The sequence below is a fragment of the Pararge aegeria genome, chromosome 27 (assembly GCF_905163445.1).
Source record: "Pararge aegeria chromosome 27, ilParAegt1.1, whole genome shotgun sequence".
NCBI lineage: Eukaryota > Metazoa > Arthropoda > Insecta > Lepidoptera > Nymphalidae > Pararge > Pararge aegeria.
This window is the reverse complement of record NC_053206.1, coordinates 6342552-6370378: the sequence shown is the minus strand read 5'-3', so window position 1 is coordinate 6370378 and position 27827 is coordinate 6342552. Positions and strand designations below refer to the sequence as shown.

The 27827-nt window shown below is 39.8% G+C and overlaps 1 protein-coding gene across 1 annotated transcript; it reads right to left on the bottom strand.

Moving 5' to 3' along the window:
* LOC120635816 lies at nt 1-27746 on the bottom strand. The gene is made up of 11 exons (XM_039906980.1): nt 27404-27746; nt 24576-24675; nt 21954-22121; nt 19502-19605; nt 16450-16546; nt 13252-13423; nt 10294-10416; nt 8047-8208; nt 7094-7270; nt 4677-4801; nt 1-2763 (listed from the first exon to the last, which is right to left on the bottom strand). The coding sequence occupies exons 1-11, from the start codon at nt 27483-27485 to the stop codon at nt 1044-1046; spliced, it is 3030 nt and encodes a 1009-aa protein (XP_039762914.1). The 5' UTR covers nt 27486-27746; the 3' UTR covers nt 1-1043.
* Between the last annotated feature and the right edge of the window lie 81 nt (nt 27747-27827).

Genomic DNA, 27827 nt, shown 5'->3' with positions numbered 1-27827 from the left:
TTGGGGCTAGATGGCGATGTGTGTATTATCGTAGTATAGTATATAACCCTGGAAATCTGGAAATCGGTTATTTTAATAAATAATCGTACAGACATTAAAAAAAAATATATATTAATGGCGGCATAGGTTAGCGGCAACATTGGAAGTCGTTCAATTTCAACGCACATCTCAAGGTCGGCTGGTAGAAAAGGCTTTAGCATTAAATTTGCCTTTAGTAAAACATTTTGTTTTTGGTGTGCAATAAAGTTCAAATAAGTTTAAAATTTGCATATTACATTTAACAAAGTGAGCTTTCTTCTCTTAAAAATATATAAGTGTCAGTTATTGCCACTTTACCTATATAAATACCACTTGATTCAAACCCACTCAATTTTAATGTTTTATTTTTTTTACGTTGGCAACCCTATCTGGTAGTTTGTAGTAATGATTTGAAAATTTGTCGTATTTATTAATATTAATAGATATTAAAAATTAAGTGCCGAATAAATAGCAATTTAATATTATAATTTCATGTGACATTACTTCCATCACACGAAGACGGTTTGTGTCTTTTTTATAGAGCAACGGTGTAAATGGAATTTGGAAATCTTGACTGATACGTAGGTTGTATTATAATTTTACTACAAGTTAAAACTCTGACTTTGTTGATACAGTTTAAGATAGCAGACTAACCTGTTAAAAATTTTCGGAACGCTAAATTGCTTGGCGGCACGGCTTTATCGGTAGGGAGTGTTCGCCAATATTAACAAAAAAAAAAATAAAGGAAAATAAACAGGATGCATCAAAACCATTAATATATAATAATGTTATATATTAATGGTTGCATAATGTTTGAAAAACAAAGATTGATTGATTGGAGACAGTTTGGCTTAAACTGCCCTACACTAGCACGTGCCGCGAAGCGACTTTGCGTTCCGGTACGCACAAAAATATACCTTTCGTTTACTGCTCTACAACCCAAGACATTCGTCATTCGTGACACGGAGGCGCTGTTCTGCGATTTGTGTTAAATTTTTTTTTTTTATAATTTTTTTTTTTTTAATTTACTCATCCTCCTCCTTGCAGTAATACTGGCTGAATACGACGTCGCAATCCGGGCGGAGACTTTTGAATTGGTCGGCGCCATTCTGCGTTACGAACGTTCCAGAGAAATCCACGAACTCCAAGTTCGGGGCTGCTGTGGCTAGGTGCAGCAAGCTGCGATCAGTGATGTGCCTGTAACCGGTCACGGATAGAAACCGGAGGCTGGACCGGTCGGCTCGCGACCCGGGCGCCTGACCAACCAACATGGGCCCGTCCGGCCCTATATGTATGATGTTGATATCTTCGCCATCGGCCCTGCCGAATCGGCGTATGGCGAAATCGGTCACCAAACCACTCGAATCGGTATGGGTCGGTCGGAAGTTCAACTGCCGCAGAAGTTCCGCTGAATCCCTCGGGAATCTGTATGTGTTTAATTGCGGCCCGACGCCCACGTACAGTACGTGATGTCTCGGCTCAATTTGGTACTGTACTGGCGGTAAAGGCTCTCGCCTCTGTACGTTCTCTGGTGCGCAGTTCACGTACACTGGATCTTGGTTCTTCCTAAACAGCACGTATTTGTCTTTGTCCTCGTTCTGTCCATCTTTGGATGTAGATGCCCCTTCGTTGACTTGTCCGTTGCTCGGTCCGGGCTTCGCGTCGTCGATTTTAGCATCATCCATTTTAGCGTCGTCGACTTTATCATCATACATCTCAGCGTCGTGGATTTTATCATCGCAGAGTTCTTCATTGTCGTTGTTGACGCTTCCTTGTGGATCGTCGTTCATATTCACGTCGTTAACTGCAGCGCCTTCACCATCTTCTCCGTTTAAATTTTCTTCGCCGTTGACATCTTCTCTGTTTACATCTCCTTTGCCGTCAAAACCCTCTCCGCTTACATTGCCCTCCACGTTTGTGTTCGTGCGTGCAGGATTTTGGTTTTGTTTCAAATCGTCAGTGCCACCAGGTTTGGAAGTCGATGGCTCGGACTTCGGTCGCGAAGAGCTGGCAATCACTATGAGTTCATTCTGCCTGCCACCTGATGTGTCGCTTACGTCGATTAGCTGATCGATTTTAATGCAATCAACCATGCATTCTGAATCATTTCCTCCGTTGTTAACGTTCGCGTTATTTTCTCTGTTATCGTTGCTTTTGTATTGATAACGGTATTCGTGATTAGCACTCTCCCGATCGTTATCACGATTGCCGTTGTCAGCGTTAGCACTCCTCTGACCCATGTTACCAACGTTGATAACGCTAAAATCAATTTCAACGTTTCCCACGTCGATACTGCCCATTGGGTTAATCAAATTGAATTCGAAATTCGGTGGAGCTCTGTTATTTCCATCAGGGTTCTGTGCGTTGTTTTCGTTATTTTTACCCCGATTCTCGTTAACATTTGCGTTATTATCTCCGTTATTATTCCCGTTATTATTTCCGTTATTATTCCCGTTATTATTTCCGTTATTATCACCGTTATTATTTCCGTTATTAGGTTGTGCGGTTTCGTCGAATACGAAAAACCCGTTTTCGTTACGCACCACGGGCAATATCTTTTTTGTAACGGTGTTATTTTCGAAAGATATCTTTACGCCCGTACGCTGTCGCTTGGAGGACGGCTCGCTGTTGTCATCCGAGTCGTCTCCCGCATCGTCATCGGGTTTTCTCTTTGCATCTTTTTTATCTTTGTCATCTTTATAATCTATATTGTCTTTGAATCCCATTGTATCTTTCGGTTGAGATCTGAAAAACAACAAGTTTTAACGTATGACATTGTGCTTAATTTGCTATAATTAAGGGGGGTAAAGGGGAGAGCGACAGAGCAGTGGCAGTTAAACCATACATACCTGATCGGTTCACCGGTGACCTTGGGTTAAAATAAACCCTAAAAGTCTTGTGCAGAAGGCTAAAACAACTGCACTATACAACGTGTAACGGAATTAAGAAATACTGTTGAAGGGTGCATAAGTATATTTGATAAGGAATCACCCTGTAGAAATATTAAATCAAAAGGAGCATATTTATTTTTCCATGCACACGAATTCTAAACATTACTTGTTGTTGACAACCCTATTGAAGATAAAAGACCAAAACGCGCATAGCACCTACGCTACGCGACGCGTACTAATAAAGTGACAGGAGACACATGATTCTACTTTTGCATGTGATGTTAGGGCTGTATCTGATTTCTTTCAGTAAAAACTACGGCACTGGTTTTTAAAAAAACTGTCAGAGTTTCGGTTTCATAGACAAGTCTCGGAGGTAGTAAATAATATACCTCTAAAGCGTCTGAAGTACAGTAGTTCGGTTTTCATTTACACGCTGTATATCCGTATTCGGAGATTTTCGGCATGTATATTATATGGAAAAGTTAAAAAAAAAAAAGTGGCCCCGAGTACCGGGCGTCACTTAATTCCATTTTTACATAATCGGACTTCAATTTCCGTAAATTAAACTTTCATAAAGAGAAATTATTTCAAAATCCATTAACGTTTACAGAACCACAATAGGTGGTCTGGATATTTTTTATACTTAATTAAAAAAAAAATTAAGTCGCCAAATTTTCTAAATTCTAAATTATGGAAACTGACAAAAAGAAAATAGTCAGGGATCAATATAGGGATAAAGTGGTACTACTTCAAATTTATGATTGGATAAGTAGTATTGGATAGAAATTGACAGCCGATTGGCGCAGTGGGCAGCGACCCTGCTTTCTGAGTCCAAGGCCGTGGGTTCGATTCCCACAACTGGAAAATGTTTGTGTGAAGAACATGAATGTTGTTCAGTGTCTGGGTGGAATATGTTATATTATAAGTATTTATGTATATTATTCATAAAAATATTCAACAGTTATCTCAGTACCCATAACACAAGCTACGCTTACTTTGGGACTAGATGGCGGTGTGTGTATTGTCGTAGTATATTTATTTATTATTTATTATTATTATAAATAGGCGTTACTTTGCGGAATTCCATGATGTAGCGGTCTCCACATTACAGAACTAGATGGCGCCACAAAAATCCTGCACCACGCTAGCGAAGTGTTCACAAATAATGCCTATATATACAACTTTCAAAAATGACCACCCGCTCGGGGGAAGATCTTCCTATTGTTACGGTCGAGCGTATCACCATAGCTCCCGTACACATGATATATTATGAAAATTAAGCTTAATTTGCTATACTACGCGTAAAGCAGGAGAATCTGTATGGTGTAATTTATAATTTCTTCAATCCTTATACTCCACACCAAACAGATCTTAAGCAATGTATCCTCTACGCACGTTTCGCTCCGAAACCGGAGCATCCTCAGGAGATCTTAAATCATTATAAAATTAAGCTTCATTTTCATAATGTGTATTTTGTTAGTAGTTTTTTTTGTTTTTTTTTTTTTGCCCCTGCGATTACGGGTGCTGCATTTTTCACATATATCCGTCCCCCCTAGTTTAATATGTCCTCAAAAATTCAATCTAGGTTTATTCAAGGGGCGGATAAACAAATTCCTTAAAAGCCGGCAACGCATCTGTGGCTCCTCTGGTGCTGCGGATGTTTATGGGCGGCGGTGATCACTTACCATCAGGGCACCTGATGGTAAGTGATCACCACTTGCTCGTTTGCCCGCTATTGATATAAAAAAAAAAAAAAAAAAATAGTACCTTGCATCCGTGGATCCTGGAGCTTGGCCGATGGGAGCCAGTGGTGGCATGACATTTCCCATGCCAAGGCCGATATCTCCGAAGCTCGTATCTGGGCTATATGTCGACTTGTTGTCATCCGAATCCTGTAAAATAATGCAATTTTGATATTAATAACAATAATAATCATAAGAAGGCTCAGAATCACTCAGCGGGCGATGGAAAGAGAGTGAGAGTGAGAGTGAGAGTGATCAGATCAGAAATGAGGATATCCGTAGAAGAGCCAGAGTTACCGACATAGCTCAGCGAGTTGCTAAGCTGAAGTGGCAATGGAATGGAAGGCAATGGCAAGTCGGCCGTCAGTCTTTATGGTCGAAGTAAAGGATTTTTATTTTTTTTTATTTAAACACTCGCACTAAAGTAACTTGTGTTACGAGTGTCGCCACCTTCCTTCGGACCCATTACAACAACGTGAAATTAGGAGAGTACAATCATCGCGATACATAAGAGATAAAACAAAAATATTTAAATATCAAATTAATTACAATGATTTGAGTTTTTTTTTTTAACTATATTTATTTATTAAACTAAATCTATTCGGCCCAGTTGTTACGACTTCGGCTTAACTTTCGGGGGGCCGATTTCGCACCTCTACCTTTTCCAAGTAACCTGCTTTTTAAGAAATTAATATCCCTACTAATATTATAAATGTGAATGTAAGTTTGTTTGTTACGCCATCACATGTTCATGTTGACTTTGCATCAACATAATTTTAACGTCTTTAAATTTGTCCCTTAATCTTCAGCTTCATCGGTGAAGGAAACGATCGCGAGGATGTTGCTTCGCCGACAGAAGCTAGTGAACAATAATGAAAAAAAAAGTTTGCATCCAAGCGGAATGTGTGCCATTATCACAGTTAAACTCACAGTGATAAATGTTTGCATCCAAGCGGAATGTGTGCCATTATCACAGTTAAACTCACAGTGATAAATGTTTGCATCCAAGCGGAATGTGTGCCATTATCAGAGTTAAACTCACAGTGATAAATGTTTGCATCCAAGCGGAATGTGTGCCATTATCACAGTTAAACTCACAGTGATAAATGTTTGCATCCAAGCGGAATGTGTGCCATTATCACAGTTAAACTCACAGTGATAAATGTTTGCATCCAAGCGGAATGTGTGCCATTATCAGAGTTAAACTCACAGTGATAAATGTTTGCATCCAAGCGGAATGTGTGCCATTATCACAGTTAAACTCACAGTGATAAATGTTTGCATCCAAGCGGAATGTGTGCCATTATCACAGTTAAACTCACAGTGATAAATATTTGCATCCAAGCGGAATGTGTGCCATTATCACAGTTAAACTCACAGTGATAAATGTTTGCATCTAAGCGGAATGTGTGCCATTATCAGAGTTAAACTCACAGTGATAAATGTTTGCATCCAAGCGGAATGTGTGCCATTATCACAGTTAAACTCACAGTGATAAATGTTTGCATCCAAGCGGAATGTGTGCCATTATCACAGTTAAACTCACAGTGATAAATGTTTGCATCCAAGCGGAATGTGTGCCATTATCAGAGTTAAACTCACAGTGATAAATGTTTGCATCCAAGCGGAATGTGTGCCATTATCACAGTTAAACTCACAGTGATAAATGTTTGCATCCAAGCGGAATGTGTGCCATTATCACAGTTAAACTCACAGTGATAAATGTTTGCATCCAAGCGGAATGTGTGCCATTATCAGAGTTAAACTCACAGTGATAAATGTTTGCATCCAAGCGGAATGTGTGCCATTATCACAGTTAAACTCACAGTGATAAATGTTTGCATCCAAGCGGAATGTGTGCCATTATCACAGTTAAACTCACAGTGATAAATATTTGCATCCAAGCGGAATGTGTGCCATTATCACAGTTAAACTCACAGTGATAAATGTTTGCATCCAAGCGGAATGTGTGCCATTATCACAGTTAAACTCACAGTGATAAATGTTTGCATCCAAGCGGAATGTGTGCCATTATCACAGTTAAACTCACAGTGATAAATGTTTGCATCCAAGCGGAATGTGTGCCATTATCAGAGTTAAACTCACAGTGATAAATGTTTGCATCCAAGCGGAATGTGTGCCATTATCACAGTTAAACTCACAGTGATAAATGTTTGCATCCAAGCGGAATGTGTGCCATTATCACAGTTAAACTCACAGTGATAAATGTTTGCATCCAAGCGGAATGTGTGCCATTATCAGAGTTAAACTCACAGTGATAAATGTTTGCATCCAAGCGGAATGTGTGCCATTATCACAGTTAAACTCACAGTGATAAATGTTTGCATCCAAGCGGAATGTGTGCCATTATCACAGTTAAACTCACAGTGATAAATGTTTGCATCCAAGCGGAATGTGTGCCATTATCATAGTTAAACTCACAGTGATCTCCCAGTCGTGGAGTGGCTCGTGCTGCGAGCGTTCGTCGTCGGCGTAGTGTGCGTGCGGTGTTGTGCGTTTGGGACGACGCGCGCTCAACCACAATTTCTCCAGCTGTGGCAGCCAGCCCAACGCTGACACTTCCGAGTCGCCCACCGGTGAACCGCGGAGGTCTAGACTCTGAAATATATTTTTATTAATTTATGAAAATTAAGATTAATTGGCTATACTCCGCGCAACAGATCTTCGGCAATGTAACGGGCTTCGGCTTCGGAGCGAAACCGGAGCATCCTCAGGAGATTTTGACTTTTCAATGAATAATTGTTAAGAATCATTCATATGTCGATATATCATGGATTTCCGCAAAGTAATGCCTGCTTCTATCCAATATACTTTTTGATTTGAAATAAATAAATAATATTAAAAAATACTTTACAACAATACACACATCGCCATCCAGCCCCAAAGTAAGCGTAGCTTGTGTTATGGGTACTAAGATAGCTGATGAACAGTGGCGGGCACTTCATATATTCACAAAAGCACCCATAAATGCTTATACCTAGCCCCAAAATAAGCGTAGCTTGTGTTATGGGTACTAAGATAGCTGATGAGATATTTTTATGAATATAATACACATAAATACTTATACAGATGGGTATCTGCAGTCTGAGATGATAGCGGGCTAACCTGTTAGGGAGTATGGTAGTCATACTCCTAATCGGTTTCCACGTGACATCGCACCGGAACACTGAATCGCTTAGCGGCACGTCTTTGTCGGTGGTAACTAGCCATGGCCAAAGCCTAGCCACCAGACCAGACCAGAGAAAATTTTGAAATTATTAATTCCCAAATTCCCCCTGCCGGATATCAACCACAGCACTCACGGTAAGTATAATATTATCCTATTAGCGGCCGCCATTTATATTTTTTGTCGCATCAGAAGTGGGATCACCAACCTTCAAAACTCTGAAACCATAGCGAGCTGTCAGGGACGCGTAGGCTACGAACTCGGCCAGCTTGTAGCAATCTTGCATAATCAGTTCCTCAAGCGCCGCCATTTTGCTGAGCGGAAGCAGCGTCGCCGGGTCCATCCAATCGCATTCGGAGACGTTCAGACTCTATAAGAATAGGAATCTGTTGAAAAGCTGTTCTTTTTTTTATGAACAATATAAATAAATAAATATACTACGATTGTCGTATGGCGATGTGTGTATTGACACACATCGCCATCTAGCCCCAAAGTAAGCGTAGCTTGTGTTATGAGTACTAAGATAACCGATGAATATTTTTATGAATAACTAACTACCCTACCCGTACCCAGCACGCTTCGCCGAGTGAGATTTTGCTTTATTTTATTTAAACAAGAAACTTACATCATTAAATTTTTAATTTAAGTCTCATAATATATTAAATCATTTATTTCTCTCCGTATTCATTCTCTTCTATTCTCTTCTCGAGCGGTTTAAGATCATTATCTACACCCATGTACACCCAACAATAGAATATCATCATAGTAAATAAAAGCTGTATTTGACAGTTTGACAGTTCAAAAATAGGAGTGCTCCGATCGTCACCAAACTTTACAGGATTACTCGCCAGGTCAATCCGGAGATTCCCTGAAAGTTTCATTGAAATCGGTCCAGCCGTTTCGGAGCCTATACGGAACATACCCACACACTTTCTCTTTTATATATATATATATATATATAGATAGATAGATAGATATACATAAACACTTATAATATAAAGATAAGCACCCAAATATTGTCCAGTTTTGGGAATCGAACCCACGGCCTTGGATTCCGAAAGCAGGGTCGCTGCCCACTGCGCCAATCGGCCGTCAAATAAGCAAGGCGGTAGTACTTCCCCGGACGAGCTCTGTCACAAAAAAAAATTCTACTACTACTGAATATTGTATCGCTCATAGTTTCACGAGTGAGGGAGTTATGGTCACCTAGTCTAATTAAATAGACTACGACAATACACACATCGCCATCTAGCCCCAAAGTAAGCGTAGCTTGTGTTATGGGTACTAAGATAACTGATGAATATTTTTTTATGAATAGTATACACATAAATAATTATAATATACAGATAAACACCCAGACACTGAAAAATATTCATGTTCATCACACAAACATTTTCCAGTTGTGGGAATCGGCCCCACGGCCTTGGACTCAGAAAGCAGGGTCGCTGCCCACTGCGCCACTCGGCCGTCAAAATTGCCGTCGTGGCCGTCTGTATATCGAAGAAGCGGTGACCGCCCAGTAGGTAGGAGCTCGAATTCACTTTCGGGGGGCCGAGTTCGAATCCCAGCGCGCACTTCCAACTTTTCAAAGTCATGTGAGTTTTAAATATCACATATCTGCTATTTATATAAAAGAAAGTTACGTCAGTTACACCATTTATAACTAAAGAACGGCTTGGCCAATTTTTATGATATTTGACTTTTTGGATTCCTCTTAGACCGGAATAGGATAATCCCTACTATAATATTATAAATGTGAATTTAAGTTTGTTTGTTACGCTTTCACGCAAAAACTACTAAACCGATCCTCATGAAACTTTGTACACATATTCTTGGAAGTGTTAGAAGTAATATAGGATACTTTTTATTCCGACATTAAGTGCTCGGTTCCTTTGGGAGAGGGGATGAGTGTTTGACGATTTTACACCATCACTCCGACAAATTATAACCGATTTAAATAATTATTTTTGTAGTATAGAGATTATAATATTTGTTTATTTTTGCCCAAACTGTGGTTGGAGATAGAGGACAGAACTCCTCAGCGGACAGCAGCAAACCCCTCATTTAAGACATAGCGATACTGAATACTTTAATTTTTTTTAGATCTACAACTAAATTTAATGCCACATCAAAAAATAAAATAAAATAAAATAAAAAAGCTAGTAAATAATAAATATTAAAATATAACATTCATCAAAAAAAATCATCCGCGGTGGAAGTTCGCTGGGACAGCTAGTATACCATGAAATATCACTTGTTTCAACGGTGAAGAAAAACGTCGTGAGGAAACCTGCATGCCAGAGAGTTCTACATAATGTTCCCAAAGGTGTGTGGAGTCCACCGATCCGCACTGGGCCAGCGTGGTGGACTGCGGCCTTAACCCCTTCTCATTATGGAGGGAGACCAGTAATGGTTTAGTATGATGATGAGTCTAACGCAGCTAGTTCCACTGTACCTCTAGAACGGGCAAGTAGTCTTGAATCTTGAAGAGGAATGACTTGTTGAAAGTCATATTGTAGCATTTTGTTCCCTGCAGCGAGAGCTTCTTTAGAGTCCTCGGGAAACTGCCGAGACAGGTCTGCAACAATATTTAAACCAAACAATAAAAATATACTAAGAGTAATATGGAGATAGATATTCTTAATGACAAGGTTGCTTGGAAGCATCCGGCTCCGCTTTCATCTCTCACTAGATAAAAAAATGAATGTTAAAATGTAAATTGTTGTGTAACAGAAAGTGGATATAAACAATCGACTTACAAGAAATGGTCATAAATTAGTGACATCTGCATATCGTCTGCGAAAGGCGCAGAAGTAATTTGTGGGATTGAGTATACGCTTTTATAATATGATTCCTAAGGTAATTTTGGACCTACCAATGCATAAATTTAAAGAATATGTTAAAACACATTTATTACAGCGAGGTTACAATACAATTGATGAATTGCTTAATGACAAGGTTGCTTGGAAGCATCCGGCTCCGTTTTCATCTCTCACAAGATAGAAAAATTAATGTTAAAATGTAAATTATTGATGTTGGAAAAGAGCAACTGCTGAGTTTCTCGCCGGCTTCTTCTCGGTAGAATCTGCCTTCCGAACCGGTGGTAGAGTCACTACAAACGGACAGACTTGACGTTTCATAAGTGCTTATATTGGGCCTACTTGAAATAAATGAATTTAGAATTTTTGAATTTTGATATATTGAAAGAATTTTCAAATCAAATCAAATCAAATCGTTTATTTGCAGATTGGTGTTACATTGTTGGTACACAAAATATAGGGACAAACAACCCGCCTTAGATGGCATGCAAAAAATATATATGATCGTACACTAATTCCTACTTACTATAGTAATACTATCCTAAGTCAATCCACATTATTAAAATAAGAATAAACTTTAAGACTGATATTGATACAAATAACAATTCAAATAATAACAGTGCATAACCAATGTAAATAAATTTGTAACCTATCCAAAAGTTTTTTTTATGGGCTTTTTATTCCACTACTGCAGGGCTACTAGCACTGGTAGGAGATAAAATGTATATCCCCCGATTATATAATTAACGTGTCCACATGCTTAAGCACGGTAAGATGGAATAGGAGAAGTTAACCCCCGTTTATTAATTTATAAATATTAAATACACATATATTATTTGGATATTATTTCCACTTGTGCGCCAGTGCTCTGAGAGTTGATAAAGCTGTGGGAGAAGATACATTTATATCCTTTACCCGGGGAGATACTTGTCCCCTGCCCATGCTAGCCGCGCCATTTGGTTAGCAGCGATGATGCGGCCAAAAAATGGTAGTGATTAAACCGGTCCTTCTACCAGACAAAGAAGCAATCTTATTTCTTATTATCAGTACATTCCTGCAACCTCGACGGTGCCATATAAGATATAAAAAAAAAAAAAAGAAAAACATTAAAAACTGCAGCCAATGTTACCAAACTTTAGACCCAGAGTGTGCAGTTGGGGACATTCAGTTGACAGCTGAAGGAAATCTAAATATAGTCCAACTGCAGCCAATGATACCATACTCTAGCCCCGGAGTGTGCAGTTGGGGACATTTGATTGACAGCTGAAGGAAATCTAAATAACTCCAATTGCAGCCAATGTTACCAAACTCTAGACCCAGAGTGTGCAGTTGGGGACATTTGGATGACAGCTGAAGGGAATCTAAATAACTCCAACTGCAGCCAATGTTACCATACTCTAGCCCCAGAGTGTGCAGTTGGGGACATTTGATTGAGAGCTGAAGGAAATCTAAATAACTCCAACTGCAGCCAATGTTACCATACTCTAGCCCCGGAGTGTGCAATTGGGGGCATTTGATTGACAGCTGAAGGAAATCTAAATAACTCCAACTGCAGCCAATGTTACCATACTCTAGCCTCCGAGTGTGCAGTTGGGGACATTCGGTTGACAGCTGAAGGAAATCTAAATATACTCCAACTGCAGCCAATGTTACCATACTCTAGCCCCGGAGTGTGCAATTGGGGACATTTGATTGACAGCTGAAGGACATCTAAATAACTCCAACTGCAGCCAATGTTACCATACTCTAGCCCCGGAGTGTGAAATTGGGGGCATTTGATTGACAGCTGAAGGAAATCTAAATAACTCCAACTGCAGCCAATGTTACCATACTCTAGCCTCCGAGTGTGCAGTTGGGGACATTCGGTTGACAGCTGAAGGAAATCTAAATATACTCCAACTGCAGCCAATGTTACCATACTCTAGCCCCGGAGTGTGCAGTTGGGGACATTCGATTGACAACTGAGGAATTCTAAATAACTCCAACTGCAGCCAATGTTACCATACTCTAGCCCCGGCGTGTGCAATTGGGGACATTTGATTGACAGCTGAAGGAAATCTAAATAACTCCAACTGCAGCCAATGTTACCATACTCTAGCCCCGGAGTGTGCAATTGGGGACATTTGATTGACAGCTGAAGGACATCTAAATAACTCCAACTGCAGCCAATGTTACCATACTCTAGCCCCGGAGTGTGAAATTGGGGGCATTTGATTGACAGCTGAAGGAAATCTAAATAACTCCAACTGCAGCCAATGTTACCATACTCTAGCCTCCGAGTGTGCAGTTGGGGACATTCGGTTGACAGCTGAAGGAAATCTAAATATACTCCAACTGCAGCCAATGTTACCATACTCTAGCCCCGGAGTGTGCAGTTGGGGACATTCGATTGACAACTGAGGAATTCTAAATAACTCCAACTGCAGCCAATGTTACCATACTCTAGCCCCGGCGTGTGCAATTGGGGACATTTGATTGACAGCTGAAGGAAATCTAAATAACTCCAACTGCAGCCAATGTTACCATACTCTAGCCCCGGAGTGTGCAGTTGGGGACATTCGGTTGACAGCTAAAGGGAATCTAAATATACTCACACGACCGCAGTCAATGTTGCAATAATCTAGCCCCAGAGTGTGGAGTTGGGGGCACTTGATTGCCAATTGCTGCAACAGCCCAAGGGAGAGGGTGAACTGGGGACCGCGGCAGCGCTGGGGCCCCGCCCGCCCGTCCTCCCCTTCTAGAGGCCATGACGGGAAGCTACGGTGTCTGGGGACAATATGGTAAATTATAATAACACGCGTAAGGTGTCGTGAGTTGACGGCAGCAGCCTTAGTACAAGATTTGCTTTAAACCCTGTATTGTCAAAGTAAAATGGACCAAATGTCACTCATGTTAGGGTCGCAAATTCTGTACTTTTAAATTTTGTTTTACAAACGTTCTGTCAATAGCCCTAGCTAAAGCCTTATAGGCAAATTTGAGCTTTAATCCAAAAACAATAAGATCAATTTTACTCTGATGTTGAACATGTTGCCATAAAACGACTCCTCGATCAAAGTCAAAGTCAAATATTTCTAATATATTTCTAATTTATATAATATAAGCACTATTGAAACGTCAAGTCTGTCTGTTTGTAGTGACTCTACCACCGGTTCGGAAGGCAGATTATACCGAGAAGAAGCCGGCAAGAAACTCAGCAGTTGCTCTTTTCCAACATCAATAATTACATTACATTACACATACATACATTTTAACATTCATTTTTCTATCTTGTGAGAGATGAAAGCGGAGCCGGATGCTTCCAAGCAACCTTGTCATTAAGAAATTCATCAATTGTATAGTAACCACGCTGTAATAAATGTGTTTTAACATATTCTTTAAATTTATGCATTGGTAGGTCCAAAATTACGTTAGGAATCATATTATAAAAGCGTATACTCAATCCCACAAATTACTTCTGCGCCTTTCGCAGACGATATGCAGATGTCACTAATTTATGATCAATTCTTGTAAGTCGACTGTTTATATTTTAATATAATTTCTGTTTGTTTCGTACGTGCCGTTGTTTGTAGTTTTAATATTACCTACATGAAATAAGTTGTAACTATTCTCATTGAGTGAAATTGTATTTTCTTTTGAGAAAAAATAAACGTCTTTAACCACATGTTGTCTTACAAATACTACGAAGTATATTATTATAAATATATTTTGTAGCTACAGTAAGTATACCTATTTCTTTAAACCTGTCACGTAGGGATTCGCGCGGTTTAAGTTTATATATTGATCGTACAGCTCTTTTCTGCAAACTTTCGACTAAGGGAATATAACGTAGAGCGGACAGCAGCGTAATATATGCTACTACTACCATATACTGCGTTCACCAACCCTTGTTCTCTCTTCGCGCCCCAACTAATCGACCAAGCACAGTATTTTTGGCATAGAGTTAGTCTAAAAGGATTTACAGTGACACTAGCAGTTGCCCGCGACTTCGTCTGTGTTTGTTTTTGTTTTTTGAGCTACATGGACATTAAATTTAGGTGTAGTTGTACTGAATTTTTTAAGCTGTGTATTCTTATTTAAAAAAAAAAACGCTAAACAATATCTGAAAAGAACTGTCTGACCAGTCTCAGCTGTTATAGGACGAATCAAAATCGCATTGTTAGTTGATTTATATGCTAAAGGTTAACGAAGAACGTTTCTAACACTTTTTATATAGTCGTTGTGTAAAATCGTCATACTTTTTCATCACCTCTCCCAAAGGAACTGAGCTTAATTTAGGGATAAAAAGTATCCTATATTACTTCTATTACCTCCAAGAATATGTTTCCAAAGTTTCATGATGATCGGTTCAGTAGTTTTTGCGTGAAAGCGTAACAAACAAACTTACATTCACATTTATGATTTATAATATTAGTAGGGATAGGGATAGAGGTATGCTATTTTTATCCCAGTAGGGCTAGCACACCACGAGATAATTATCTCTACCCGTTACTCGTACGTTTTATGCAGAGATTGACGAGATAATGTGAAGACAACTCTCTCGTGTCGTGCATCCTAGCACTACAGAAAAACAGGCAGATCCCACAGGATTCTGCGTTTATCGGTACGGGGTCACCACTCCAGCACCTTGGAGCCCCAACTTCCATCGGTTCTCCGAGCTATGTGCCCCGCCCATTGCCACTTCAGGTTTGCGACTCGTTCAGCTATGTCGGAAACTCTGGGTTCTTCTACAAATTACTGATTTAATCACGTAGAGATACCCCTAACATAGGTCTTTCTGTCGCCCGCCGAGTGACTCTGAGCCTTCTTATGAGGCCCATAGTTAGCGACCGCGTCTCAGATCCGTAAGTCATCACTTGCAACACGCACTGTCCGAAGACTGACTTTTTTTTCGGGATTTTGGACGAGAAGATGTTACGAACTTTCCCGAACGCTGCCCATCCGAGTTAAATTCGGCGGTTCACCTCTTTTTCGAAATAGGACCTACCTAGGTTTATTTACCGGCCGCTCTAATCTATCTATCTATATATAAATTGCTGTCCGTTATGGTCGCACTAAAACTAGAGAACATAATTTTTTTTTTAAATGTCCTCTTGTTAAAATTTCTAACTATTTGCTCGTTGTGTAATGTTTCGTGTATAATTGAAGGAATGATGTAAACTGTGTTTCAGTAGTCAACTGAATTCACAGTTTATACTAGTTCAGTATTCAATGAACAATTGGATTGTTTTACAATTACACATAGGTATATATATATATATATATATATATATATAAAAAAAACTGCTAGACCGATTTGGCTGATTTAGGTTTCGAAATTCTTGCTGAAGTCTAGCTGAGAAGGTTCAAACGGTGAGAATAATACAAAAATTAAAGTAATATCTACGTTTGTGTAGGCCGAATTCTGCCGAGTCCACAATAAATAATCCCTGCTTCCCTACTAATATTATAAATGTCAATGTAAGTTTGTTTGTTACGCTTTCACGCAAAAACTACTTAACCGATCCTCATGAAACTTTGTACACATATTCTTGGAAGTCTAGAAAGTAATATAGGATACTTTTTATCCCGACATTAAGCTCGGTTCCTTTGGGAGAGGGGATGAAAGTGTTTGACGATTTAACACCATAACTCCGACAAATTATAACCGATTTAAATAATTATTTTTGTACTATAGAGGTTTTAATGTGTGTTTAATTTTGCCCAAACTATGTACTTTTTTGCGGTGTGCAATTAGAGTATATTCATTCATTCATTTATAAATACTACTACGCTGTACCTACGTTTACACTTACCTCGATAACGGTGTACGCTGGGCGCTGATGAAAAATCTCGCCGGGTGTCGTTCCATTCTATCCATATTTAGGGGGATAGGTATTTCGTGTATCGCATCTGCAATAACGAATGCCATCTATATACAACGTGTTACGGAATTACGAAGGACCATTGAAGGGTGCACAAGTTTATTTCATAAGGAAACACCCTGTAGAAATATTAAATCGATATAAGCATATTTATTTTTCCATACATACTAATTCATAACATTCTTAGTGTCTACTTATGACAACCCTAATCTATATACAGCGTGTAACGGAATTACGAAGCACCATTGAAGGGTGCATAAGTACATTTCATAAGGAAACACATGTAGAAATATTAAATCGATATAAGCATATTTATTTTTCCATACATACTAATTCATAACATTCTTAGTGTCTACTTATGACAACCCTAATCTATATACAGCGTGTAACGGAATTACGAAGCACCATTGAAGGGTGCATAAGTACATTTCATAAGGAAACACATGTAGAAATATTAAATCGATATAAGCATATTTATTTTTCCATACATACTAATTCATGACATTCTTAGTGTCTACTTATGACAACCCTAATCTATATACAACGTGTAACGGAATTACGAAGCACCATTGAAGGGTGCATAAGTACATTTCATAAGGAAACACATGTAGAAATATTAAATCGATATAAGCATATATATATTTTTCCATACATACTAATTCATGACATTCTTAGTGTCTACTTATGACAACCCTAATCTATATACAACGTGTAACGGAATTACGAAGCACCATTGAAGGGTGCATAAGTACATTTCATAAGGAAACACATGTAGAAATATTAAATCGATATAAGCATATTTATTTTTCCATACAAACTAATTCATAACATTCTAAGTGTCTTTATAACAACCCTATTTTTTTTTGGCGTCGTGGAAAAGCTTTATTGCTACCTCCTACCATCGGGCAGGGCGAATGTTATGTAGGACTCCCCTCTCTAAAGGGGGTATACCCAGAGTAAAAACCGACATGTCCCGCTTGTTGGCTTTGTTAGACGCCCGGGGAACCCCTGCACAAATATTATATCAAAAGAAGCATTCTAAATGTCTACTTGTGACAACCCTATTGAAGATAAAAGACCGACACGCGCATAGTACCTACGTTACGTGAAGCGTTTTTTTTATTATTTTTTTAAATATATAGACAAGTGCTTGTCTGCAATTAGACCTGATGGTAAGTGATGATGCAGCCTAAGATGAAGCGCGCTTGCCTAGAAGATGCCTATTCACTCTTGATTTGAAGTCACCCAAATTATAGGTATCGGGGAAGACGGAAGATGGGAGGGCATTCCAGACCTTTGCGGTGCGGATCAGAAAGGAAGAAGCAAAACGCTTCGTACGTGTTGGTGGTATTTCAACAACTTAACGGTGCAGATTCATTCGGTATCTCGCAGTACGATAGTAGAAAGGAGATGGTTTGACCAAATCGAATAGCTCCTGAGCACACTCTCCGAAATGTATCTCGTAGAATAAATAAATAAATATACTAGGACAATACACACACCGCCATCTAGCCCCAGAGTAAGCGTAGCTTGTGCGATGGGTACTTAGATGACTGATGAATATTTTTTTATGAATAACATACATAAATACTAAGAATATACATATAAACACCCAGACACTGAAAAACATTCATGCTCATCACACAGACATTTTCCAGTAGTGGGAATCGAACCCACGGCCTTGGGCTCAGAAAGCAGGGTCGCTGCAAACTGCGCCAATCGGCCGTCAAGAATACAGCCAGACAAGCAACCTAGCGCCGGTGTTCAAGGCTTTGAAGTCTACTGACTACAAGGTCGTTGCCAATGAGTCTCCTAGCACGACGATCCACCGAATCCAAAGCATCGAGCTGGTACTTGGCAGAGCCATCCCATAAATGGCTGCAGTACTCCATGCGCGACCGAACTTGATCTTGGTACAGGGTAAGAAGCTGTTCCGGCGTGAAGTAGCGCTTAACTTTGTTGAGGATGCCAAGTTTTTCGCCAGCAGTTTTAGCTTTGGATTCGATGCATTGTCCGAAGCTTAGATTGGACGAAATACTGATACCTACCGTACTTAATAATCTAGCAGGAGTAACTTGCATTTCACTTTTGCATGTGATGTTAGGGCTGTTTTTTATTTCATTCAGTAAAAACTATGGCAGTGGTTTACTCAAAAACCATTTTGTTTCACAGATATGTGTCGGAGACAGTAAATAATGTAACTCTAAGCCTCATTATCGGGCAAAACTTTTTTTTTTTTTTTAATAAATAAATAAATAAATATACTACGACAGTACACACATCGCTATCTAGCCCCAAAGTAAGCGTAGCTTGTGTTATGGGTACTGAGATAGCTGATGAATATTTTTTAATGATTATAAAACACATAAATACTTATAATATACAGATAAACACCCAGACACTGAAAAAAACAATCATGTTCATCACACAAACATTTTCCAGTTGTGGGAATCGAACCCACGGCCTTCGGCTCAGAAAGCAAGGTCGCTGCAAACTGCGCCAATCGGCCGTCAAATATTTATATTATTCGTAAATATATTCATCAGTCATCTTAGTGCCCGTAACACAAGCTATGCTTACTTTTAGACTAGATGGCGACGTGTGTATATTCGTAGTATAAATGTATATAAAATTACAAAGTGTTAATGAAAACTGGAATAATAATCAGAGGCTTCATCGTCACATCACATCAACCGATAGAACTAATAATCAGAACGTAGAATATGTATAAATTATAAAATATCGATAATTAAAATTATTAAATAAAATATAAAGATATAAAATGATAATAATATTGTAATTTTTACCTTTTTGTATATTTAATATTAATAATTCATTAAAGTTTTTTTTTTTTATTACGTTTAGTTTTTAATTATTCTGCAATAGTATCTAATAGATGGGTCATGGTTACGTTATAAAAAACTTATTATTAAAATAATGAAAATAAGCAGTTATATCAAAATTCAATGAATGGATTCATTACCACAGATATTAGTGCGCGCACTGGCCGCGGCGGCGGCTTTCTTGCTGTACGCGGATATCTCATGTTCCGCCTCCTTGCGTGACACGTTGATGAGGCCCATGCATCTGGGGGTACAAAATTATCATCATCATACAATCATCATTTATTTATTTTTATTTATTTATACACTTTATTTGTAAACCACAAATAGTAAAAAAAAAAACAATGGACACAACAAAAATAAACTTAAAAAGTAGGATACAAAAGGATCATTGTTAGCTTATCATCTACAGGGTGTTCGTCGCATCGTATCATCAATGGGATTATTAGCGGTGCCCCCCCCCCCCCCTTGAACGCAAGTAACAGATATCTTTCAAGGAATTAAGAACATACAGAATCCTCATTCGGCCATTACTATTATATTAGCTTCGTGGGACTGTAGTGACGTCACAAAAAGTTCTCACACACCAGAGAAACGAGACGACTGTGCACACTCACCCCTCCGCTTCCTTGGCTTTCCCACTCGGCAAGAGGACATGGGCGTCCGCGTGCAGGGCATTGTCCAACAACCACTTAAGCCTTCTGGGGCTGCCGTGACGTCACAGGGAGCTTTCGCACACCAGAGAAGCGAGACAACTGTGCACACTCACTCCTCCGCATCCTTGGCGTATCCAGTCAGCAAGAGGACATGTGTGTCCTCGTTCAGGCCATACTCCATGAACCACTTCAGCTTCGTGGGGGTGCAGTGACGTAACAGGGAGCTCTCGCACACCAGAGAAGCGATACAACTGTGCACACTCACCCCTCTGCATCCTTAGCGTACCCAGTTAGGAAGAGGACATGGGTGTCCTCGTTCAGGTCCTAGTCCAGGAACCACTTGAGCTTCGTGGGGCTGCAGTGACGTCACAAGGAGCTTTCACCCACCAGCCGATAGAGACAACTGAGCACACTCACCCCTCAGCCTCCTTGGCGTACCCAGTCAGCAGGAGGACATGTGTGTCCTCGTTCAGGCCATACTCCATGAACCACTTCAGCTTCGTGGGGGTGCAGTGACGTCACAGGGAGCTCTCGCACACCAGAAAAGCGAGACAACTGTGCACACTCACTCCTCCGCATCCTTGGCGTATCCAGTCAGCAAGAGGACATGTGTGTCCTCGTTCAGGCCATACTCCATGAACCACTTCAGCTTCGTGGGGGTGCAGTGACGTCACAGGGAGCTCTCGCACACCAGAGAAGCGATACAACTGTGCACACTCACCCCTCTGCATCCTTAGCGTACCCAGTTAGGAAGAGGACATGGGTGTCCTCGTTCAGGTCCTAGTCCAGGAACCACTTGAGCTTCGTGGGGCTGCAGTGACGTCACAAGGAGCTTTCACCCACCAGCCGATAGAGACAACTGAGCACACTCACCCCTCAGCCTCCTTGGCGTACCCAGTCAGCAGGAGGACATGTGTGTCCTCGTTCAGGCCATACTCCAGGAACCACTACAGCTTCGTGGGGGTCCAGTGACGTCACAGGGAGCTCTCGCACACCAGAGGAGCGATACAACTGTGCACACTCACCCCTCTGCATCCTTAGCGTACCCAGTTAGGAAGAGGACATGGGTGTCCTCGTTCAGGTCCTAGTCCAGGAACCACTTGAGCTTCGTGGGGCTGCAGTGTCGTCACAAGGAGCTTTCACCCACCAGCCGATAGAGACAACTGAGCACACTCACCCCTCAGCCTCCTTGGCGTACCCAGTCAGCAGGAGGACATGTGTGTCCTCGTTCAGGCCATACTCCATGAACCACTTCAGCTTCGTGGGGGTGCAGTGACGTCACAGGGAGCTCTCGCACACCAGAGAAGCGAGACAACTGTGCACACTCACTCCTCCGCATCCTTGGCGTATCCAGTCAGCAAGAGGACATGTGTGTCCTCGTTCAGGCCATACTCCATGAACCACTTCAGCTTCGTGGGGGTGCAGTGACGTCACAGGGAGCTCTCGCACACCAGAGAAGCGATACAACTGTGCACACTCACCCCTCTGCATCCTTAGCGTACCCAGTTAGGAAGAGGACATGGGTGTCCTCGTTCAGGTCCTAGTCCAGGAACCACTTGAGCTTCGTGGGGCTGCAGTGACGTCACAAGGAGCTTTCACCCACCAGCCGATAGAGACAACTGAGCACACTCACCCCTCAGCCTCCTTGGCGTACCCAGTCAGCAGGGGGACACATGTCCTCCACACATGTGTCCTCGTTCAGGCCATACTCCAGGAACCACTTGAGCTTCGTGGGGCTGCAGTGGCGCCACAGGGAGCTCTCGCACACCAGAGAAGCGAGACAACTGTGCACACTCACCCTCTGCATCCTTGGTGTACCGATTAGGGAGAGCACATGGGTGTCCGCGTGCAGGGACCACTTAGGCTTCGCGGGAATGCAGTGACTTCACAGGGAGCTTTCACCCACCAGCAGATAGAAACAACTGAGCACACTCACCCCTCAGCCTCCTTGGCGTACCCAGTCAGCAAGAGGACATGGGTGTCCGCGTGCAGGGCGTTGTCCAGGAACCACTTGAGCCTCGCGCGGCTGCAGGACTCGGAGCGGGCGTCCACGTAACGCCATAGCGACCGCTCACGCACCAAGCTTCCAAGACGTGGGCACGAGCTGCCATCAAAAAAACACGCTGTATGAGAGTGTAATAAGTGCACTTTGTTGGCTGTCACTTGGTTTATGTCTCCAATTTATTGAAGCGATTTTGTCGATGTTCTTTATAGTAATAATTGAGGGACCAACGAGATGGCCTACCTACCTTACTTCAATAGCGAGAAAATACAAGTATTTTCTCGCTATTGAAGTGAAAAGTTGTATATGTATCACGTGACAGAAAAGTTTTTTGTTTCCTTTGCCTTGGAATGCCTCACTAGACTCAGGATTCTAATTTACCTAATTCTTCCTAGCTCCAATCCTTCACTAGATCGGGGTTAAAACTAGGCAATCACAACAAAACAAACTTTGCCATCTTGTTGAACAAATAACTATTCTACTAGATCGAAACTAAAAAAAAAAAAATTCAAAATTCAAAATTCAATTATTTCAAGTAGGCCTAATTAATAAGCACTTATGAAACGTCAAGTCTGTTTGTAGTGACTCTACCACCGGTTCGGAAGGCAGATTCCACTGAGAAGAGCCGGCAAGAAACTCAGCAGATTGCTCTTTTCCAACATCATTTTAAATTTTAACAATCTTTAGAATTTTTCTGTTTTGTGAGAGATGAGAGCGGAGTGGCCTGCTTCCAAGCAGCCTTGTCGTTTAGGAATTCATCAATCGTGTAGTAACCACGATTTGTTAAATGTGTTATAATATATTGTTTAAACTTAGGTAAAGGTAGATCTAATATTGCCTTTGGTATCATGTTATAAAAGCATATACCCATCCCCACAAAGGATTTCTGTACTTTTCTCAGACGATATAGAGATATCACTAATTTATGTCCGTTTCTAGTTAGTCGACTATTTATATCGACTTTTTGTTTATATTTACTTATGTTTTGTTTAATAAAGATAATATTATTATAAATATATTGCGAGGCTACTGTAAGTATACCTATTTCTTTAAATTTGGTACGAAGGGATTCGCGTGATCTAAGTTTATATATCGATCGCAACTGCACGTTTCCTACTAGATGTTTACGAATGTGGTTATCGCCAACATCTCACTACCGTGTAATTCTTATGTACGCATCAAAAGTGCCACCTATGGGCCTACTTGAATAAAGATATTTTTGACTTTGACTTTGATGACGCTACAGTCGCTATAAGACTGATGTGAAAGGCCGAAATTAGTATATAATTTCGGCATCAACGGTAGGAGAGCCGTAGCTTAATTGGTGAAAAGCGCTCAGGTCGCTATTACCCGAGAGTCGCAGGTTCAAATCCTGTCGGTTCCGAAAATTTTTATATGCATTTTAAATTTATAAAATTGATAATTCCTCCAAGTGAAACACTAATAAAAAATTATAAAAATAACTATTGTTTATTAAATTATATCCTCCTGTGCCAACCCTACCAAAATAGGTATAAATTTTTCACGATTATCAGAAGCTCTGACTCTGTTCAGTTTCTCCTCTGTGCCGGAACACAGCGTTCCAACAATGCTGCATGTCGGCAGAAAAAAGCATGGCGGTTTATCCCGGACGAGTTTTGTAAAAAAAAAAAAAGCTCAACTACGACCAAAAACCTTCAGTTGAATCGTTAGAAAAAATTAATTACCATAATACGTATATTTATTTATCTTATATCTTTAAACGAGCAATTCTTGACAGCCGAATGGCGCAGTGGGCAGCGAACCTGCTTTCTGAGTCTTGGCCGTGGGTTCGATTCCCACAACTGGAAAATGTTTTTCAGTGTTTGGGTGTTTATCTGTATATTATAAGTAATGTGTATCATATTCATAGAAATATTCATCAGCTATCTTAGTACCCATAACACAAGCTACGCTTACTTTGGGGCTAGGAGGCGATGTGTGTAATGGCGTAGTATATTTATTTATTTTTATTATTTTACATTTTGTATACAATGTGCCTATTTGAATAAAGGAATATTTGACTTTGACATTGACTTTATTATATTATTATAATTCTTGTATATGTATAATTGGAATCTCGGAATCGTCTCCAACGATTTTCATGAAATTTAGTGTACAGGGGGTTTCGGGGGCGATAAATCGATATAGCTAGGATTCATTTTTAGAAAATGTCATTTTATTTGTGTTTTCCGGTAATAACCGATTTGGTGCAACGAAGTTGAACAGGTCAGCTAGTGTATATAAATTGAAAAATTAAAAAACCCCCCACTTTCAATGTAGTGAACATTATTCTACTAGTCAAGCTCTTTTAATTGATATCCATAGGCAGTTGTGAAAAATGTTGAATCTGTCATTTTGTGGCGGCGGCCATCTTGGATCGATTTTCATCAAACATATTTTCTTCAGAAAAAAATTAAATCGATCGTCGGTTCGTCTGTTCGGGAATTACGATGCCACATACAAGACGCACACACACAGACACGTCAAAATTTTAACACCGCGTCGTTTTTGGGTCGGATCTTAAAAATAACTTACAATCCCAATGCCTTCAGATCTCTGGGTGCGCAGAATCTCATGATGTACAGTAGCACATCATCCGACAGGTCCATCAGGTTCACACGTGCCGACATGGATACTGAAAATTAAAAAAATATATATATTATAGCCCAGTAAATACGAGAAACGAGATAAGATAACCAAGGTTTTTTTTACAATATCCTATGTAATACTGAAAAATTTGTTTGGCTTCAGTAAAACACGTGTCCCTCCAAAAAAAAAAAACACAATATAATTTGAATGCATGTAAAATTTACATACATATATGCATGTTTTAGGACACAATGCACTGCATGCAATAATGGCTGAATGAGGGTTCTGTATCTTCTTAGTTCTGTGGGTGTACAATAAAAATGTATTAATTAATTCATTCAATTTTCTCGCTCCACCTTACAGCTGCACCGTTGGTCTAGTGGCTATATATATATATATATGACATGACACCATTAGACCAACGGTGCAGCTGTAAGGTGAGGCGAGAAAGTTTAATTGAGATAAGATCGATATTTCATTAGCTTTCTAGCTAGGCATAACGTTTGCCTAATTGAGTTACTATTTCCGTTTAAAGTCACCTCAGTAGAATACCTCGACGTGATTTACGAATGTAAAGCATCTTGCCTACTGTAAGATAACCAAACCCCCATATTGCCAGACCTACAATGACGCAGTTAGCTCTGAAACGAATCGATCAATCTAAGGCCACGAATGTACTACACGACAAATAGGTCACTGAGAGCCCTAATTAGGGCTACAGAAATTGTATTCTATTTGTATGTCGCAGTGGGCAGCGACACTGCTTTCTGAGTCCAAGGCCGTGGGTTCGATTTCCACAACTGGAAAAACGTTTGTGTGATGAACGTGAAAGTTTTTCAGTGTCTGGGTTTTTATATAATATATATCTTTATATATATTACTTGTGTGCGTTTGTATGTCACTGAACTGCTCCTAAACCGATTTGAATGAATTTTTTGGTATGCGTTTGGGCGGCACCCTGGATGGTTTAGATTCACAAATCAGCCCGACAGATGGCGCTGGGGTCCGCTAGTATATTATAAGTATTTATGTGTATTATATACATAAAAATATTCATCAGTCATCTTAGTACCCATAACACAAGCTACCGCTTACTTTGGGGCTAGATGGCGATTTGTGTATTGTCTTAGTATATGAATGAACGAATACACTTTTATTGTACACCAAAGAAAAAAGTAGTTACAGAGATATAAATACAGAGCAAGAGAGTACAATTTGGTGGCCTTTTCGCTACATAGCGATTTCTTCCAGGCAACCAATGGCGTAAAAGGAAAAAAAACATACAAGCAATTTTGGATAGCAAATTAAAAAAAAGTACCTACATCAAACCTTTTTAAAATGTTTACATATACTAAATTAGAGTTAGTGATTGACTGTCAGTCAGACAGTCATAGCGATTTCTTCCAGGCAACCAATGGCGTAAAAGGAAAAAAAAACATACAAGCAATTTTGGATAGCAAATTAAAAAAAAGTACCTACATCAAACCTTTTTAAAATGTTTACATATACTAAATTAGAGTTAGTGATTGACTGTCAGTCAGACAGTCATAGCGATTTCTTCCAGGCAACCAATGGCGTAAAAGGAAAAAAAAACATACAAGCAATTTTGGATAGCAAATTAAAAAAAAGTACCTACATCAAACCTTTTTTAAATGTTTACATATACTAAATTAGAGTTAGTGATTGACTGTCAGTCAGACAGTCCGTCAAGTTGCATGATATTGGGCTAAGCTGTTAAGGTATGGCAGTTATACTAAACTCTTATGCCTAAAATTTCTATACAATGTAGTACCTGAATGCTAAATTGTTTAGTGGCATATTGTTGTTGTTATGGTATCCTAGTGAATTATTATATCTATATGAACATCTGATAATTCAAGTCTCCATATTAAAACATATGTATTGCCAGTGGACTTGTGAAAGAATTTTTATTATTCACATAGCTTTAGTCTAAGATTGTAGCTGTCTAACAGATATACGTTCAGTTTCTACACAAAACTGTTAGGGTGATAATAAGCCAGTCACACTGCCAGCCTTCTAAGCTTCTGGAGTGAGCTAGGCTGGGAGTAGGGAGACCATCTGTGGCCATATATACAACGGTTAGTCCCGGCCAACCAAGTACAGAGACCAGGGGAACAGAAGAAGATGACACAACCAGAGGAACCCACCAAACCAGCCCAGAGAAATTACAGAAATTACAAAATATACAAACAGAATCAAACACTAGCAATTTAAGCACCACAATTCTCTTAGCTGTGCCAGGGCAGTTGATGCATGTATACTACATAGGTATATTTAAAGCTATATATAAAAAATATCATCACATAAACCGATAGACGTCCACTGCTGGACATAGGTTTTTTGTAGGGAGTTCCAAATTCCACGGTTCTGAGCCGCTTGGATCCAGTGGCTACCTGCGACACGCTTAATGTTTTCTGTCCACATTGTTGGGGGTCGACCAACGCAACCCAGTTTGTTTACCAGTTCGGTTCAATTATAAAAATATATATATATACACATATATGTATAGCTTCTGAGTTGACACCTATACAAGTACAATCCCACCTAATTCCTTGTGTTTGAGACCAAAGTTTACTAGTATTTCAGCAACATATTGCACCCATCTATATATGGAATTTCCTACAAGAGTCCACCAGATGAGGTCCATCGGTGGACATAATGAAAATCTACAATTTATACTTTAAGACGAAAATTTACCATTTACAATCGCAAAAAGTAATTATAAAAATAAAAATTATTATTTTTTATACTACCGTCTTGCGCACTCAAGTCGAAGACAAAGCCGCTGTCGTCCATCTCCTTTTTCTGCACACCGATATTGTCCGTATCACACATTTTATAGCGAAAAATACACCACTTTTAGGTACAAACAAATGTTATTTTTTTTCACTCAGTACGAAAATAGTACCACCACAAAGGAGTCCGAATTCATATCGATAAAACGCTGACTAAGCGTAGTATACGATCAAAGGATAAACAGTTTATATCCCAAAATTGGAACCGGTCCAATTTAGACAAGGAAATTCATCGCCAAACGCCCTAAAATAATAAGAAAATCTGACAGCAGACAGAAGGAGGATGAAGAAGAAATTGATTTTGTTTTGTCAATATTTGTTGCGCATAGTGATGCGCATAAAATAATCGTAGTTTTTTTTTTCAAATTACACCGGTCTTACA

What these genes read in the sequence shown, in the direction of transcription:
- LOC120635816 (XM_039906980.1), bottom strand. Translation starts at nt 27,485, where the DNA reads ATGTGTGATACGGACAATATCGGTGTGCAGAAAAAGGAGATGGACGAC. An exon ending in ACTACTTGCCCGTTCTAGAG is followed by an intron (nt 8,209 to 10,293) that starts GTACAGTGGAAC and finishes CTATTCTTATAG; the next exon opens with AGTCTGAACGTCTCCGAATG. An exon ending in ATGGTTTCAGAGTTTTGAAG is followed by an intron (nt 7,271 to 8,046) that starts GTTGGTGATCCC and finishes AATATATTTCAG; the next exon opens with AGTCTAGACCTCCGCGGTTC.